The sequence below is a fragment of the Nipponia nippon genome, unplaced genomic scaffold (assembly GCF_047370975.1).
Source record: "Nipponia nippon isolate SJK-2023a ecotype South Korea unplaced genomic scaffold, ASM4737097v1 scaffold_9, whole genome shotgun sequence".
In the NCBI taxonomy this organism is placed as follows: domain Eukaryota; kingdom Metazoa; phylum Chordata; class Aves; order Pelecaniformes; family Threskiornithidae; genus Nipponia; species Nipponia nippon.
Genome location: NW_028262413.1, coordinates 47,967,517 through 47,985,265, shown reverse-complemented (window position 1 = coordinate 47,985,265; position 17,749 = coordinate 47,967,517). Strand labels below are relative to the sequence as shown.

General features: G+C 52.8%; 1 protein-coding gene and 1 long non-coding RNA gene across 7 annotated transcripts in view; one reads left to right on the top strand and one right to left on the bottom strand.

Moving 5' to 3' along the window:
• Window positions 1-17,749, bottom strand: part of CORO2B (coronin 2B) — a 44,387-nt gene that overhangs the window by 13,692 nt on the left and 12,946 nt on the right. For 3 of the 6 annotated variants that reach the window (XM_087744305.1, XM_087744303.1, XM_087744304.1), the window contains 2 exons: window positions 16,980-17,046; window positions 8,111-8,311 (listed from right to left, as the gene is read on the bottom strand). In XM_087744305.1, coding sequence (XP_087600431.1) covers window positions 8,111-8,311; window positions 16,980-17,030 — 252 coding nt within the window. In that variant the 5' untranslated portion in view covers window positions 17,031-17,046. The remainder of the gene's footprint in view (window positions 1-8,110; window positions 8,312-16,979; window positions 17,047-17,749) is intronic. The other 3 variants (XM_087744306.1, XM_087744307.1, XM_087744308.1) reach the window with 1 other exon arrangement.
• Window positions 4,428-8,088, top strand: LOC148050327 (uncharacterized). Its single transcript, XR_015701394.1, has 3 exons — window positions 4,428-4,569; window positions 7,164-7,339; window positions 7,919-8,088. It is a non-coding gene; the product is annotated as an uncharacterized LOC148050327 (long non-coding RNA).

Here is a 17,749-nt window from a genome sequence, read left to right as displayed (position 1 = left end):
GGTGTGAGCTCACGAGCTGTTTTGATATCAGAGTCCATCTCAGTGAACCTCTTGGCCATCACCAGACTCAAGTGACGGGAAGCATTCTCACTTCAGACCCTCCGAGCAGCACAAGCTTCAGTCTCACGATGGCAGGACTCCGCATTTGCTTCGCAACAAACCAGCAGGAAGCTCAGATAAATCATTTTAGTATATATATTTCAGAAAACCTGCTTTTCACCAGCTTCCCTGGAAATACAAGCCCAGAACATTTCCAAATCCTCATGTTTCCTATGAAGCTCTACCAGTGCGGTGAAAACCTTTACTCAACTCTACCCTCAAACCAATCGCGCACGGAAAACTTTACAGAAACAGCAGCAGCATCCATCCAGCATCAACACCAGCACCTTCAGAGCCTGTCCCTGGGTGAGGAACCTCCCCGAGGAAGGAGCACCCACCACAGCCCCGGGGACCGGCCAGGCCACCCTTCCTCACCCAGCAGCTTCCCCCAGATGCTCCCTGATCCCTTATTAGCTTTTAGATGGGGATCAGGGAAGCGCTGCCTGAGCCGTAGGGGATTTACAGGGTTTCCCAGGAAATCCTTGGGTACACACAAGTCTCCAGTGGCTGAGATTAAGAGTAAATACATTTACTGCTGTCTTTTTAAAGAAGGTCTCTCCTACTCGAGAAGCAAAGAGGAGGAAATTACACAGATTCCCCTGACCCGGGGCAGATCCCCGGCTGATTTCAGTACAAGGGGCGGTTGCTGCAGGTTAACTGATCTTCATTAGGAACCAAGTCAAACGGAACCAGCACAAGCGAGAGAGAAATTGGACAAACCCTCGGCAGGGACCCAGAAAACCCATTGCCACGATGCGCGGCTGGCTGCACATCTCCCCCCACGGTGGTGGGGTCCAGCCCCAGCTGAGAGCCCACGGGAAGGGGGAGGCAAGAGGAGGGCTCCAGGCACAGCTGGGCACCACATCTGCAGCACCAGCTAGCAAAGCCAAGAGCGGGGAGAGCTTGGACGCGAGGGGACGGGTTACTGGGCAGCGGAGGCGTTGCACCAAGAGACAGCGCTTGCTGCCCCGGTCACACAAATAATTCCCCAAGGAAACGCCCATGTGCAGGTGGAAGGATGCTGCTATCGGAGATGTTTCTCTCCAACAACTGAATAAATGTAAAGACAGACGAACCAAGCCTTTGCCCACCTTTTCTGTTCTCCCCAGCAGCACCTCTTCTGCCAGGACATGCATCCACCGGCTGCAAACCACCAGACGGGAGCAATTGCATGTTCCCAGTTTGGCCAGAGCCAGCCAAGGCTGAGGAGACTGGGCAACCGCATGTGTTCCTAGCAGGATCATCCCCTGGGAGGGATGGGGCACACAACTGACCTGGCTGGAAGCTGGTCCAGGGATTCTCAGTAATATAAATCCATAAAAAAGAAAAACAAAGAAATCCATGCATGCAATCAATAATATTGTTCATCGAAACATCAATTCCAGGTGCTGGAAATGTCTGAACGCGCTTCTGGGTCCTGCAGAGAGTAACCTGGTTATCGTGGACACGCTGCCAAGCTTTCTGACTGCTCGTGTGAATGAGAGCAGTAAGTAAAACGCTAAGCCAAGCCCAGCTTTCTAGTAAACAAATTACAAACGCCCAGCTCATGTTCCGGCACCTTTGAGTGAAGAAGCTGTTTAGCCAGATGTGCACCTCCAGGAAAAAAAACGCCACAAGCGAGAGCTGCCGCCCCTTTTCCCAGCCTGTAACACCCGGGAATTCAAACAGGGAGGGGAGGGAGGTGGAGATGTGCTCTGTGCATCCTCCAGCACCTGCGAAAAAACTCTTTGTACTCTTTAACCAAGCCGTGGAAATACGCAGGGGTGGGCAGAGCCGGGCAGGATTTCTGCTTAGTCCTATGGATTTTATTGCTTCTGCATCTCCCACCCCCTTGGGTCCACGGGCACCTTCCCCAGCCAGCCTCGCCACGGGCAGGGGAGAAGGGGAAGGCAGAAAGGCTGCAACCCAGGCAGGTTTTAGCGACCATCCTCTGTACAGCAAGCACTCTTAGCCATCCTCTCCCTCAGCACCTCTGCCTCGGCCTCCACGCCATGCTCCTTCAGCAAACACCACAAGTCTCCGTGCCTCAGTTTCCCCAGGAGCGATGATGCTACCGCTGTCTCTGGCAAACTCCGCGTTCAGGGGCGCTTTGGGATAAACAGTCCCAGATTCACCACGTCGCTTGCCATAAAAAAATTACATCAATTCATAGATGACTTAATTACTCTTTTTGTTATACAACTAAACCACTCAAGTCATAAAGCAGGAAAAGAAATCAGCATTGTTTAATGCCATTTTTGCCAGGATGAAGGTTTAAATATCAGTTAGTCCCCTTGTGTGGATATAAATACTGTTAAATTAAATAAAAATACTGCTGTGGGCTGCCCGCGCTTGGGGTAACTATCAGATGAGCTGCTCCAGCCACGCTGGACCCACAGAGCCCCATAGCCCTGTGGCCCTAAAATCCACAAAGCAATGCACACAGCAGCTTTGGACAAACAATTTGCACAGATTAAAACCCCGAAGCCTTGCTGCGGAAGTATTTATCTGCACCATAAAAGCAGTAACCAGGCTCAAGCTTGTTAATTAAAAAGACAAAAGCCCATATAATGTCCCTGTTAAATTGGATTATGGACACTAAAAATAAATCCATGCTTATTGGTAACAAAAAGGCACTTTTCCCCAGCGAGGACAGGGTTTCTCTCTATTTCAACCGGCAGAGGGGGCAGGCAATTGCAGGCAGGGCTGCACTGCCATGGCCCAGGCAAAGCTGAGCTCTCGCTTCCCCGGGCTCAAGCCCAGGCTTTGCTGCAAATGCAGCAGCATTAAGGAGGACAAAATCCATATTTCCCCTCCCAAGCTCCTGTTGGCCCAAGGACCCACGTATTCAAACCTCTTTTCCTCCTCTGATCCGCCGCCAGCTCTCAGGGCAGCATTACAATTTTACGTTGACACTTTTCGACCGATCCAGGTGCTTAAAAGCAGCCAGATCCCAGGCCTGGGCTTCCCACAGCTTCTCTCCTGTTATCTCCTTGAGAAATGCAGGGACATCAGATTGCGCTCCAGTGTGGAACAGTAATGCTGAAGTGACAGGTTTTTTGTAAGCCTCAGGTCTTTTTTTTTTTCCTTCCTGGCCAACTCTAGGTTAAAGGAGATGTCCCCCATAGACTAAAATCAGATAAAGAAAAATTCACAGAAAACAAAAAAAAAACCACCATTGTACAGACCAAGGCAGTCTCCTGTGTCCTGAGTTTAAAGGTAGAAAAGCTCCAAGGACATGAAAATTGGTTCATAGTACAGAGAAATAGAGAAAAATCTGTATTTTGTCCTGCAGAAAACCTCCTGGTACTTTGAAGCGCAGCAGCTTCAAGAAGCAAGGAAAGCAGCTGTGTGATGAGCTTGCCCATTCTCTGCCCAGCCTTGGCAAGGAGGTGTCCCCACAGAGGGGCCATGCACGGCTCCCTGGGGCGAGGCCACGAGCACACAGGCAGAGCAGATGCCACCGGGACCCTGAGCCAAGCCAAGCCATCCCAGAGCCCGGGTGGGCTGCCCAGGGCACACAGCCCACTCCTCCCGCTCACCAGCTGCCACCCTGGCACACAGCTGGCAGGGGACACCCATGCAGGTTATTGCCACCAATCCAGCACAGACAAGGGACAGTGACACTGCTCTGCGTGATACAGGGGCTGCTGCTCTCTTGCATCCCTTTGTGCTGGGTAACGAGGGGAGAGGCCATACATGCAAGCGGTTCCCTGCAGCAAAACTCGGGCTTTGCCCAACTGCTGTCCCTGTCCCCATCCCCCCAGAGCTGCTGTGGAGGTTTGGGACCTCCATGGGGATTAGCAATGGGTCCGTCACCTCCACAGGCCACCCCTGCTCCAGGCAGGCTTGTAGACACCCCCACAGCAGCAGCAAGGGACAGCAGCATCCCACAGGGACACAGCAGGGCTCAGTCCCCTGCCAGCCCCACAGGACCCCCCTGCTCACACCTCTGCTGCTCCGCACACGCCACCCATGCACCCATCCATCACCAGCAGCGGGGTGAGGGACCTGCCCCGTGCTCGGCCCCACGCCACGGGCAGCTCAAGCAGCTCACACACAGCCAAGCACAGCTACAGCGGGCACAAGCAACAGCTTTGGACTTCAGCTTCCTACACATAAACAGAGACTCCCCTTTCCTGCTCACTGCTTCCTTCAGCCATGCAGGCAGATAACATTGTCTGACTGTGGAAAACAAGCTATCTTCATCCCTGGTAGAAACAAAAATCCTCCTGTTGCAGTGCAAGCAGTGCCTGCCTGCACCCCTACACCAGCCCATAGCCACCCCTCCTCTTAAAACTGTTCCTAACACCCCTCCTCACCCCCATCCCAGTTTGTATAAAGCCAACTAAACGAGGCACAGCTGAGCTAGATCTATATATTGCTGGAGCTTGTTTTTCCTTAGTTGTTTTGGCCAGCCCAGGGCTAGCAAAGCCTCAGCGCTGCCCAAAGCATGTGGACTCTCAGCTTCCTTGGTGCTGGCTGTTGCAGGTGAGCTTCAGCACAAACGTGCTGGTTTATTTTTTGATTTAATAACTGCTGCTAAAAGCTGTCCTGGGACTGGGAGGAGGGCAGCTCTCCAGCTTCAGGGCTGCAAGTGTAGTATCATCAAAAAATGCCATATATTTTTGTTCCTTCCCCGGCCAGTGTGCTCTGGGGCTCCCCACGCATTTGGATAAGGCTAAAGCATTTTAGAGACTAAACAGACCGAAGCTGAAGACAACAGTTTAGGGATGGAAGCCCCTTTGGAGGGGGGGAGCAGGGGCTGCAGGGCCCCATCCCGGCTCTGGGGTCGCACATGGATGTGAGAGCCATGGCTTTCCTTTTGGAGGGACAGAAATGCTTCATTGCTACTGATGAAAGACTGGAAATGCCACAAAATGCACCCTGGAGTGTTTGAAAGCCCAGAAGAGGCAAAGGCTCCTCCATGGGTGACTTTGGGCTGTTGTGATGTTGATGGCAATGATGGATTTCAGTGTTGGTGTTAAGGGACGTGCAGCACTGGGGAAAACACCGCTGCAAAATGTCCCATCTCAGATTCTCCTAATTAAGCACATTCTCTGCTAAGAAACCTTAGCCACACCATTCCTGATGTTTCTGGGATTTTTGCACAGATTTTTTTGAAAAATGGAGCCCAAATCCTGGCTTTCCTATAATTTCATGGGTCCTTCTCGCTCAGCCCCTCTCTGGCCATGCATCCCTTCACAAGGCGGAGAGTACGAGGGATGGCCCGTGGGGGGACGGCCGGTGCCGGGAGCATGTCAGGAGCGGATGAAGCACAAGTGTGGGCCGTGCTGGACCACAAACGGGGATGTAATTTCACTGAGCTGCTTTCCCGCAGATTTGCACTGTCTGAGCAAGATTGGATTTTGCTCGTGATGACGGAGCTCAACCCATTAATGCTGACTCAAAATACACAGACATTTTTGACGCGGTCTCCTCCCCGCTTCAGCTGAAGTCTGGACCGAATCCTGTTGCTGGGGTTTGGGGAGCAAATCATCATCTTCTCGAGCCTCAGCCCGAGCATCAGCGCACAAGCTCTCCTTCACCCACTCTCCGGGGATATTTATAGCACAAAACCTTTGCGGTGCTGGGGAGAGGCTGATTCCCAGTAGCCGAGGCTCCAGAATTTGGGATCCTGCCCCGGCTCTGCCGCAGCGTGGGGCGGGAGGACAGTCTTGGGGAGGACGGCGGAACAAAACGCTGCCGTGCTCCGTCTTTCCAGCCTACGCAGCCTTGCAGAAGTGGTTACACATCTACTTGATCGCTACGTAAATACACGAGGAACCAGCATTTCTGATGTGCAGGCAGAGGAACATATGGCCCAGCGTATGCAAATGCATTGTCACTCGAAGCATAAAGCAGAGGGGTTTCTGGTGAACATTTCTGAGCAGAACAGAGGGCAGAAATGTGGAGAAAAAAAAAAAAAAAGATGGCAGCAAATCAAATCCTGAGTAGATCTGCAGTATCTAGGTTACCTTAATTATGTTCGGCTAAATATGGATGCCAATTAATTAGAGGGCTGCTGATTTCCAAAGAAAATGAGTTTACTCTTAATGAGCTAATCAGTCCCTATTTAAAAAAAAAATAATGAAATTATTAGATTGTACAAAGGCGTGTGCAGCCACTTGACACAGAGTGCTGAGGTCTGCTCCGGCTGGGATTTATTGGGTGCAATATTGCCAGGATTTCCGCATGGGGCTGACAATCCCTTCGGAACAGGTTGCAAACAGCATCGCATTCCCTCTGCTCTTATCCCACTGGGACCAGGCTACTTTTGCCAGAAAAAAAAAAAAAAAAAAGGTAATTTGCTGGCAATACCGGGTTATCAGCTCAGGATTTAGGACCACGAGCAAGTGGCATGTGGACAGGCATCCTCCCAGCCCGGGCTCGGCGGCGTGGGGAGGGAGGCCGAGATGGAGCTGGAGCACTCCGAGTGCTCAAAGCTCCTGGTTTTTTGAATATTAATAAGAGTCAAGCTGTGCGCTGCAATTAAAACGCTGATTATAATTTCTTCCATCTGTAGCTGATTCTACTCCAGAAATTAAAGAGAAATTCAGAAGACGTGTGAACGTTACATGGGGAAAGTGTCTAAGAGGAATGCCGGGGTGTGGGGAGACGGGGTGCGGAGGGGCTCGGAGGGCTCCTCCATCCCACCGCGGCCGGCTCTGCCAGCTTCCCCTCCCGGCTGGAAATCCCAGTGGGTTTGGCACTGTGACTTTGCTGTCCGGGAGCCTGAGAGACAACCACCTTCTCCCCATGCATGTTGTATGTCTTCACATGTGGTGTGTCTTCAAGATATATAGGGTAGGTGCATCTTTAAGGGGAGTGAGTGCAGCTCCTCCGATGCCAAAAACGCTCCCGAGAATGAGTGACTCGGAGCCCCGTGTCCCCTCCTGCAGCCCGAGAGCCGTGGGGCGAGGGCAGGATGCCCAGGGACGGGATGCGGGTACCAGCTCGGAGCTGCTGGTCCACATACTGGAGCACCGGTGGGAGAGCAGCAGTGCAATTGTGGTACGCCATGGCAGCGCCCTGCGCTCGAGTTTTGGGAACAAAGCAAAGATAATATTTATTTCATGTTCAAGGTCGCTGCTGCCCAGCTTTTCCTGCAAGAGACACAACTCTGCATCTGCCACGGGGACGGGTGCTCGGGCAGGAGCCACCGCCGCACACCAAGTGCGGTCCCACGGGGCGGCTTCTGAAGCATCAGCTGAATTTCTGGGCGTTTAAAATTGCATGAGCAAGAGATGTGCGGATTCACGTGGGTATTCGTGCAAAGAGCTGGGGAAAGTCTGAGCTGGGGAAGCAAAAGCACAGCGCGGCGGGGAGAAAGGATATGTGCTGCAAATAGGATTAATAACGCAGAGGTGTATGCACCGCTTCCCCCGTGCAAAGAGCTTTAGAGGGGTACAGCTGCAAACCGAAGCCCAGAGCCCTCTGCGCAGCTCCTGGGCTCCGGCTGCTCGTAAGGAGCTCTGGCTTGGTGATGGAGGCTTCAAAATAAATCTTGTGTGAGGTGGCATCTGCTGCAGTGCACAAAGCAAAAGCCCCTGGGGTTTTGCAACAGGAAGACTGGGTGCGCAGCTGTGCTCACCCTCTCGGGCTGTCCAGGGTGTGAAATTTGAGGGCTGAGATTATATGGACGAGCTCAAATAAAGGGGAAGGGACTCCCCTGCTTCCTGGGAGCTGTGTTGGTGAGATACTGGGGTCACAAACCCGAGTGGCCTCTGCCACTGCGAGGGGTAAGGGTGGAGATGTGCCCAGCGCCCGCCCTGCCGCCACGTGCTCGCTGAGACATGCCAAAAACGCCTTTAACAAATGTTTCATTTTCTTCCTAAAGAAAAAACTCGGTTCTCTAAGGCACCTGTAAATCCTCCCTTCCCCACACAAGAAAACCCCAGTAAAGGACAGCAGAGGCTTTGACACACCCCGCTGCAGGAGGGGATTGCGGGGATGGACCCTGCGTCCGCACACCCGCGCTTAGGGACCGGCTCCGGATCGGAGTCACCTCCGCCGCGGCCAAACCTCTTACCTGCTCGAGGGGGATGACGAGGAAGGAGCCCCCGCCGGCGCTCTCCGTCACGATGGCAAGGAAGCGGGCGTTGACGGCGCAGAAGTGGTTGTCGTGGACGTTCTTGGTGATGGGGATGCCGTCGAAGCAGTGCTCCCGGCTCGCCACCTTCCCGTAGACGTTCCGAAACTTGGAGCTGCGGTACTGCGGGCGCCATGACATCTGCGGGGCAAACGCAGAGGGCTTAGCCTTCCGAAAATACCCCACCTGGGCTGGTTCCCAGTTGCCTTCCAGTTTCCAACCCGTGCTGCAATAGGGGTTTTGCCTGACGAGGCATAGCAGTAGCAGGGCAACCCAGATCTGCAAGTATCACCCCCTTGAAGAAATGTAAGATGTCTCCGCAGTGCAAGGTACAACTCACTCACAAAAGGCATTAAAAGGCTCTCTACTGTTGCAAAATTTAAGCTGATCTCCTTTTCAGCATGAACTGCTTATCTAGAACACACAGCACTACTACTTCTTGTGCATATGACAAATGAATTAAGGCTTTTAATGCGATGACTTGGAAATGGATTGGTCTGGACCAGATGAAAGCATGCATCGGGGCAGACTAAGAGCACTTAGGCAGGCAGTGAGCATCGGAGAGCTGGTACACCTTGCGTTCAGCTGTCTCAGCTTATTTTGCACGGGTGTCCCCACGTGGGCTAACCCGCAGCATCGCGGGAGCTCCGGCTGCAGGCTGGCTGCCCTTGCTCCCAACAGTGAGATGATCCCAGGGATCCCACCAGCTGATCCCGGCGGACCAGGGATCCCAAGGACCCACCAGCTCATCCTGCTTCCCCACAGCAAGCCCAAGCGCTGCAGATGCATGCACAGAAATTAGTGCGCTTTCCTTTGTCGTCACTGCTTTGCTTTTTCTAAATAAAAAAAAAAAACCAAAAACAACTGCTTTTTTCATTTCTTTTGAACAGTTCTTATGGTAGCACAAGCGTTCATGATGAAGTCTATAAAGATTTAAGGCACTCTGAGTGTGCAGAAGAGCCTAAGTGTTTAAGCCACCTTAGAGCAACATAAGTGCTCGGCTCTATCCAAACACGTTGTAATTGCACGCCTGAGGACTCGCAGCCGCTCGCATCTTCATAACCGGCCTCTATTGACAAAAGCCCGTAAGTGCGTACTTAAACACTGGGTCATTTGCTGAGAGCATCTCTCAGCACGGGGCAACACCAGAGAAGGGCGCTGGTGGCTGCTCTAACCCTGAATAACTCCGACGGCGTCCCTGCTTCGCCCCAAACTCAACGCCACGAGGTTGGGAGCACGGTGTCTTTGAGCAGCACCTCCTGAATTTGAAAGGGGAATGCTTTAAGACTGGAAACAGTCGTGTCTCGATCCCCAGGCTGCAAGGAAAAAGGACATGGATCCTTGAGGATTTAAACCGAAATGAGAGCAGAGGCGCATTTTTGGCTGGAAAGGTTTCTGCTCTGAAAAAATGCAGACTCACGTCCAACAAAATGCTGTGAATCTTTGCCAAACCTACCCAAGCGTTCGGAGCCAGGCAGGGCAAGGAAAAACACCCCGACCGCAGCCTGAGGAGTGGCTTTCAAGAGTTTCACTAAATCTTACATTTTCCTTTGTCTGAACAGATGAGTTTTCATATTGAAATTACATTTTTTATAATGTTAAAAAGGCACAAAAATGTATTTTGATATTTTTTAAGCTCTCAATTTGCTCCGTGATCCCAGGAGTTTGACTTTGCCCTCATTTCTGCCGTCCAAATTCTACCAAAAAGGCTGTTTGCTCCATCCCTCCCCCACTAAACTTTTCAGATGCCTCGTAGCGTATCCGCACGCAGGAGAAAACCCACGGCCCCCCCTGCAGAAACCCCTCCTGCCGCACGGGGGTAGCAGAAAAGGGGCTCCCAATATTCTGTGCATCCAGAAATTCAACTTAACAAGTCGCTGCCAAACGAAGCGCCAGCACGAACGAGCTGCAAGCAGCCCAGAGGTGTTATTGCCCTTAACATGAGTCCTGGTGTGTGTGCTATGGATGCTCCCTACTCGCCGTGGTCCCCAGACACGAGAGCGATGCTGCTGCCAGGACCTCAGCACTTTTGCATCTCTTTTTTTTTCAGCCTCGCCTGTTTTATTTTTTCACCGAAAACTGGGCAAGTCTCCACTCAGCCCCCGCCATGCCAGGAGGAAGCAATAAGCTCAAGTGCCTGTTTCGCTGGAGAAATCCAGAGTTTCTTTCCTTTAACCCCAGTCAGTATTTCCTGCAAACAGCGTCACATCGCCCCGCAGCCCCGGGGATGCAGACAGCCCGGAAAGGCCGGCAAAATCCCTGGCAAGGGGCTCGGGGCTGCCCAGAGCCAGCATTGTGCAGCGAGCGGCTGCCGGCTGAGCCCTTTCCTGCAGATTTCTGGTTTTGGCAGCTGGCAGAGGCTTTCCCGCACCAGAAATAGCTCCCGTGCTGCGTGGGAGATCCGGGGACCTGGGGGGCTCGCGAGGGTCCCAGCCCCACCGGCAGCGGGGAGCATCAGCCTTGGGATGGAGCTCTGTGCCGCGTGCTGCGCTGCGGGAGGAGGGGGAAAAGCAGCTGATGGGACACTTACACATCCACAAAAATTCTGGTTTGAAAAATAAAATCCTTTGCCCCTTCGTCTGGCTCCAAAGCGGGCTGCTCCTGCCGGCGTTTTGTCCCGTTGCTGGAGCAAGGTGCTCAAAAGTGGGTGGGCAGGAAAAGTCTGCTTTCAAAACACCTTCACGCCTGGTCCTTCGGCAGATGGCTTCGGCAGAGGTTGTGTTCTCTGGCTGGAAACGTCCTGGGGAAAGCGGCGCCTTGTTCTGCGGTGCTTTACACCTCCGGGTTTGGCACGTGGCGGTGCTGCCGGCACCGGCGGGATCTGCCCGCCCTGGGCAGCCATGCTCTGCCCGAAGTCCTTTCCCCGGGGAGCCCACCGGGCTGCAGGAGGCATTGCCTCCAAACAAAAACCTAGAAATACTTTCTGGCTGAGAAAAAAATCGCCGGTTTCCCATTGCATTATCCCATTTGGGGTGTTTCTGTGAGTCATGTTTCAGTTCTGGATTGATGAAAACTTTGAGTCTCCAAGCAGATTTATTTTTCCATTTAATTTTATTATTTATTTCTCCATTTATTTTTCCCTACTATATGTACTTAAACCTTCTCTTTGAAGCTAGTCTCACCTCATGGGGCTTCCAAGCACCCAGGGGATGGGGGAAGGAGCAGGAGCCCTTTGGTTTCTGCTGGCAGCCCATGTGGCAGCACCTCCAGGGACACCACAGCTCCGATCCGGAAAGATTTCCCTGGCACCCAGCTGCTCCCGAAGGATGCAGACACGAGCGCAAGCCCACGTGCAAGGCCACCGAGTGACCTAAGGGATGCCAGGAAGAAGAAAGTTAATGAAACACCAACGTGCAAAGGGTGATGCACTGCCCTTACGCTGCAAGCACGGCTGCTGACGGGTTGCATGTGGGAAGTTGCCCTGGAAAAATACATGGTTTCACAAGAAACACCACTTTATGATGGAAAACTGTTGAAAAAAAGTCGATTTTTCTAGCCAGGAGGATGAAAATCTCTTATCCCACAGCCTCTGCAATAATTTCAAATTCCAAATTTGAAATTTTCAAAAGTTTTGCATAGTTTCAAATGGGAAATAGCTTTGTTATTTCCTTATTTATTTTCCCTCCGTGTGCTGCTTTGCAGAGTCTGTTGCTCGCCGGGGTTTCCAGGCTCGGAGGGGGCCCGCTGGAGTTCGGCGCTGGACAAACATCCCATTTCCTGCAAAGGCTTTTGAAGACGAGGAGGGGATGGAGAGGAGGGGGGATGCAGGGATGCTTCGGACACGGGCAGGACGCAGCTCGGCGTTCCCCTCCGGCACCGAGTATTTTGCAGGTGGTGCCGACATTTCCCAGCCGGGGAGGAAAACGGCCTCTTCCCCAAAGGAGCTCGACTCGGGCAAGACAAAGCAGGAGAGGAAAGGCTGGAAAAAGCCACCCCGCCGCGGTCCCACGCTGGCCCCTCTGCACTTCGCTTCCTCCCGGGGGGACGGGGACGGCGGCCGGGGGCTTCGCACGGGTCTTTGCGTGCGGAGACCGAAGTGTCTCGTGTCTCACGGGGCGCGAGGAGAGGTGGCCACGGCCTGGCCACGGTGGCATCGTTGTGGCAAGCCCTCCACGTGCCAGGGGACAGGGACCTTCCCCAAAACTTAAAGAGAAACGTTGCATTTGCTGTCTTCCCCTTGAATTTAAACCCTTGCTCCATCTGCATTTCGGCAACCGTGGAAATGAACAGCATTTCAAACTCTTGGGGTTTTTGTTCCAAATTTCTTTTCCTTTTTCTCCTCACTTACAAGCTATTTGCAGGGTTTTGACTTAAATTTTGCAAAATTGTGTCTCTTCAGAACCTATCGTTTTCATTGCAAATTATTTTCCCCCTACAAATACCCTTCTCTCTGCTCTAGAACGGAAAAATGAAAAAAAGAAACTCGGGGTGAATTCAGGGGTGCTTGTGAGGCCCCCAGCCATCACCCCGCAGCCGACGGGCGCGCTGCTGCCGGCTGCTCTCCAGGAAGACCGAGGATGCTGGAAAACAAAAAAATCCTGCTAATTTTAGCTCCTGCATGCCGCTCGCCCTGTGCACTTGCATGAAGCCGCAGACGTCCCTGGAGCCCCGGTCAGCCCCGGCTCTGATCGAACGCCCGGCAGCGAGGGACCAGCTCCTGTCGCCGTGTGATGTGCCACATCCAGCAATTCTGGAAGTTATTATCCAGAGCATTTGCTCTCCTACAATATATAATTTTTATAAAACTCGCTTTTTGAGTAATTCTCTACATTCTGCTGACGCTAATGGGCATTTTTATTTTTCCATCACCTCACTCTCAATGGCTCAGAGGCGTTAAAAAAATATTATTGATTTATTGGAGTCATTTCCATCCATCTCCAGAATTGGACTAATGTGCCACCGTTTCCAAGTTTCATTCTAGTTCTGCATTATTCTTGGACTCCGGTTTTTCCTTTCATTACAAAACTCCTCCCTTGTTTTGAGTTGAGCAGAACTTACATGAAAAACAAGAATAATATAAAGCACTTTGAAGTGAGGCAATAAAATAAATCACGTCCCTAATCACAACATTCAGCATCAACATCAACCTCATGAAACAAGCAGCAGCAGAGAAATTCTCCGCTCTGGCGTTTTTAGGCTCATTACAATGTTTTACTTATTTAAGTGCTTGAGGGGAAGAGCGTGTCCCAAAATCCCAAGCGGGAAGGTGGAAATCTCCTTTGTAACAACAGTTAGAGCAGAAAATGGGTGAGCTGGGGAGCCCGGAGCAGTGATACGGGCCAGTGCAGAGCATCCCTCTCCCTGTCCTCCCCTGCCCCTGCTCCCCCAGCAGCCCCGGGGAGGGGAGGGCCTGGCAGCGCTTCCATCCCGCTCCTCCTCTCCAAACAAAAGAACAAAGCAGCTCATTGAGGTTTCATAATCGGAGCAACGATATCTGCCACCGCCGGGCGTCCGCGCCGAGCCGGGCACTCAGGCTGGGGGGAACATCCCTCATTTAGCAAAAATATTTCATTGAAGGAGAAATGCAGAGGAGTGGCGGGTTGTTTCTGTGTGTCATTGCGTCACTTTTGGTGCTGTTCCTCAAAACCAGAGGAAAACACACAGGCCTGGAGGTGGGGAAAGACCCCAGGGACAGTATTATAAGCAAGGAGTCTGGTGTTCGCAGCTCCGGGTGAAGCTTGCCGCGCTCCCTGGCACCTTTGCAGAGTTGCACTAATATCTTACTCTGACCCTGCCCCACTGCAAAAGCAGATATGGGGAGAAGATGGACAGGAGCATGCCACGTAGGTCGGTTAGCAAGAGATTTTCCACATTCAACAGGGCTGGATTAAGGCAACGATGCTGAGGAGCGGCTGCAGCCCATACCGGGGAAGGGACGGGAAAGTTTTCTTCTCCGAGAGCACGGGCTGGTCCGTGCATGGAGGCTGCAGAGAGCTGACTTCTCTCCTTTTCCCCATCTATCCCGGGAGCTGCAATATTGCATCGCGTATCACAGGGCCGACACAAGCAAGAAATGGAGGCATTCCCAGCAGGGAGCTCCCCGGGATGAGGAGCAAAGCAACCCTGCGGCTGCCGAGGGGTCAGAGCTGCCCCGGTTTGGGCACCCTGCGAGCTCCTGCTTCTTGCAGGGTGGGGAAATAAGCTTTTAAGTGGGTGTCTCAGGCTGCCATTCAGTTTTACAGCAGAGAGCAGCTTCAGGAGAAATTGCATTAAAAAAACGAAACCCAAACAACTTTTTGTTTTGCAGGTTTTCCCCTAGGATGGAGGACGGGTACCCGCCCTGCAGCCCCCAGCAGCCAGGCAGAGCCGACGCCGTGGGGCAGGCGGATCTGACCCGCGTGTCCCAGCAGCAGACACGATACCCACAGGGACCAGCTCTGCTCACATCCCCCTGGGAACGGCACTGCCGTTCGCCTGGGAAAAAAAAAAAGAAAACAAGAAGCAAAAAACCCCAGCCCCTCTTTGGGGCTTTTCTGATCTGCTGGCAGCTCCAGCCTTTGCTACCAGCAGCAGCAGGACACAGCTCTTGTCTCAATGTGTTTATTTTTAAATGCATCTTTTCAAGCATTGGGAGTCTTGGCAACAGCAGCCAGGAGGGAGAGCTTGCGCAGAGAGCTCCCAACGCTGCAATAGGCAGTCACACAGCGCAGTGGACTGTAATCCCTTAAAAATCTCTATATCCTATATATAGCGCTGTTTAATCTGCCTCAATCATGAGAGCTTTCACCGAAATGAATTTCTGCTTTCACCTGTACGAGGCAGTCATTTTGGGGGGTCGGCGATACCCCCAGCCCGGCACAGCGGGAGCCCTTTCTCCTTCGCACTGTGCCCCCCCAGCTGTGGCACCCACGGGGCTGGGGCACCCACGGCAGCTCTTTGGGTTACCGCGATGGCACGTAGCATCTCCCATGCCCTTAGAGAGGTTTTTACTGGGAAACCAGTGCTCTTTCATCGTGACTGTCTGACTTATTCTTCTGTCCGTGGTTAAGTAGCAGGGTTATGGTTGACTAGCAAGAAAAAGATAGTTGTGTGAAAAAGTGTATTGGGAAACCAACATTTTTTGTCTAGAAAATCTGGGGCTTTCAGGAGCGGTTTTGTGGCACTCCAGGAGACAGTGCCTTTCCAAAATCACATTATTCCCTGTTTTCATTCCTCCTCCTGGCGCAGGCAGAGGTTCTGGCGAGCATTCCCCATCTGGCCTTTCCAGTTTTGTACGAAGAAGGCAGTTTTGTACAAAGAAAACCAAATGCAACTGCAACCCCCCCCCGCAATGCCCCTGTGCCCCCCTTGCGTGGGGTGATTTTCCCTCTCTCCTCTCCAGAGCTAACACGTTGCCCGCGCATCCCCGGCAGCCACTGGGCAGAAGTTATTTTCCATTAGAAAGGTCAGCAGTGCTCAAGTTTGACATTTTGAGTATTGATCAGCCATTAAGGCAACAAAGTGTTACTGGGCAAAAACAAGAGCCGCTTTTTGGCAGATCTTAACCAAGGAGACAGCTTCATTTGTAGGAGGCACAGGGCTGCCCGATCGCCCCTGCCTTTGCCCAGGGACATTCCTCACAGGTCCCATGTGCAGAGAGCAGGGAAGAAAACACCAAAATAGTTCATCAGGGCTTATTTTAGAGGAGAAAGCCACTGCCTGACCTGTCGCCATGCCATGCTCCCAAGCATGCTGCCATGTGCCTTACAGGACAGAGCCATCATCCCCGAAGTCCCTGCGAGGCGAGCACGACCCTGCTCTGGTCCCAGTGCTCCTCCACACCCGGTGGGAGCATCAGCACTGGGGGCTTTAGGAGCCCCGTGGCCAAGGGGGGATTAAACCCCTTCCCAAAGGACACGGTGCATATTGGCCATGGACTTGAGGGGGAGCCCAGGACCCACAAGGGCCAGCGGCAGGGGACCTGCGCCTGCGGAGCGCTGGGACGGGCAGGGCTGTGCTCATACCCTAAATCAACGCTGGCAAACAGCAAAACGAGCCACCTCCCCGCCCCAAACCCATCCCCGCTCGCTTTGCTTGAGCAAAGCTGCTATCGCTTCCACTCGGAGGGGAAAATGCACAAGCGGGAGCTGGCAGAGCCGCTCGCGGGCTGCAGCAGGACGGTGCCACCCCGAGACGTGTCCTGCCCAGGCTCCTCCGGACACGGAGGGTGGGATCTGCTCAGTGCATGCCCCGTGCGTTAGCAAAGCAGGTATGTAGGATTTATGCTGCTGGAATCCACTCCCTAAAGAAAAGCTTGAAGTTAAACAGCTATATTTTGATAAGATACCCAGCATTGCCAAAATTAGTCATCAAACGCTTATTGTTCCATGCACGTTAGATTAGAGCCAAACAAATGCTGATTTTAATCTCTCCAGTGCTCTAATGCTCTGATGCCTCTCAATTCAACCTTGAAAACGGCTTTTGTTCACATTAATGGCTTTCATGCTAACGAGGCTCGGTAAGATTTAACATTTAGGCACATCCCGTTCTTCATTTTAATAACAATTCCGCCACAGAGAGCAACACATGTTTGCAGTGTGCAGGCATAACTCAGCCACCAAACATGTCTGAAAGTCCAGATGCAGCATTGCTGCAGGACTGATGCTTTGGCCGCTGCACCCGGGCGCATTTACAGCCCGAGCTTGACTTAAAAGCAGACAGGCTAAGAAATGCCGAGTCTCCGGTGTAAATTAAGTGGTTTCTCTTTTGTGCCAAGAGACCGTCAGAGCAGAGCCAGCCAGTTGGGCTCTTGGCTTGCTTGGCTTCAGCTGCTGTTTCTATGCATCTCTCTGTCCCAGCCTTATTAAAATGCCCTGCGCGGGACACTCACCAGGCTGCTGTGCTTGCTTCCCAGCACGCTAGACTTGTGGAGGTCTCTCATTGACTCGACAAGAGCTCTGTGCAGAGAGGGAAAGCAAAAACATTCAATTCACCATCCCGGGAGGCTGAGATAAAACACACAAACCCTTCCTGCTTCTCCGCGCCGTGGTGTTGGGCAATGCGTGGCAGGATCTGACCCCACGGGGCTGCTCCCGGGCAGTTTTTGCAGGAGCCGGAGCATCGCCGGTGGCAGGGCACGAGGCTCAGCCCCACGAGCCGACGGCAGCAGCCATCACGCCGACCCCCGTGTCCTCCTCCCCGGTGGCTGCTAGCCCCGTTTAGGATAATTACGCTTTGCCGCCTACTTTCTTCTAGAGAACAAAGTAATTCCAACACAAATAGTTTTTGCTCCTGAGACCGTTAGCAAATGGAGGCTTTTACGTACACGGCACATTACCTGACTCATACGCAGCCCGGTAACGTACTCATTAACCTGTCCAGAAACCCTGGGATCAGCAGCGGGATGTAAAGCAACATCTATTCATACGCCCAGGTAAAGTTTGCCAGCGAGTCAGCTGCTTGCTCAGAGCCCCCAAAGCACCGGTGCGGGCAAGACCACCCCCTGCCTGCCGCGGCCAGGGCAGGATCAGGCCCCAAGCCCCGCATGGGGACAGCCTGACACGGCAGCGGGGACTGCGACAGGCGAGGGGTGCCTCCATGCAGCCTCCCCTCGGGGAAGCGCAAAAGGGAGAGCGTTTTTTTGCTGGATATTTTCAGCGC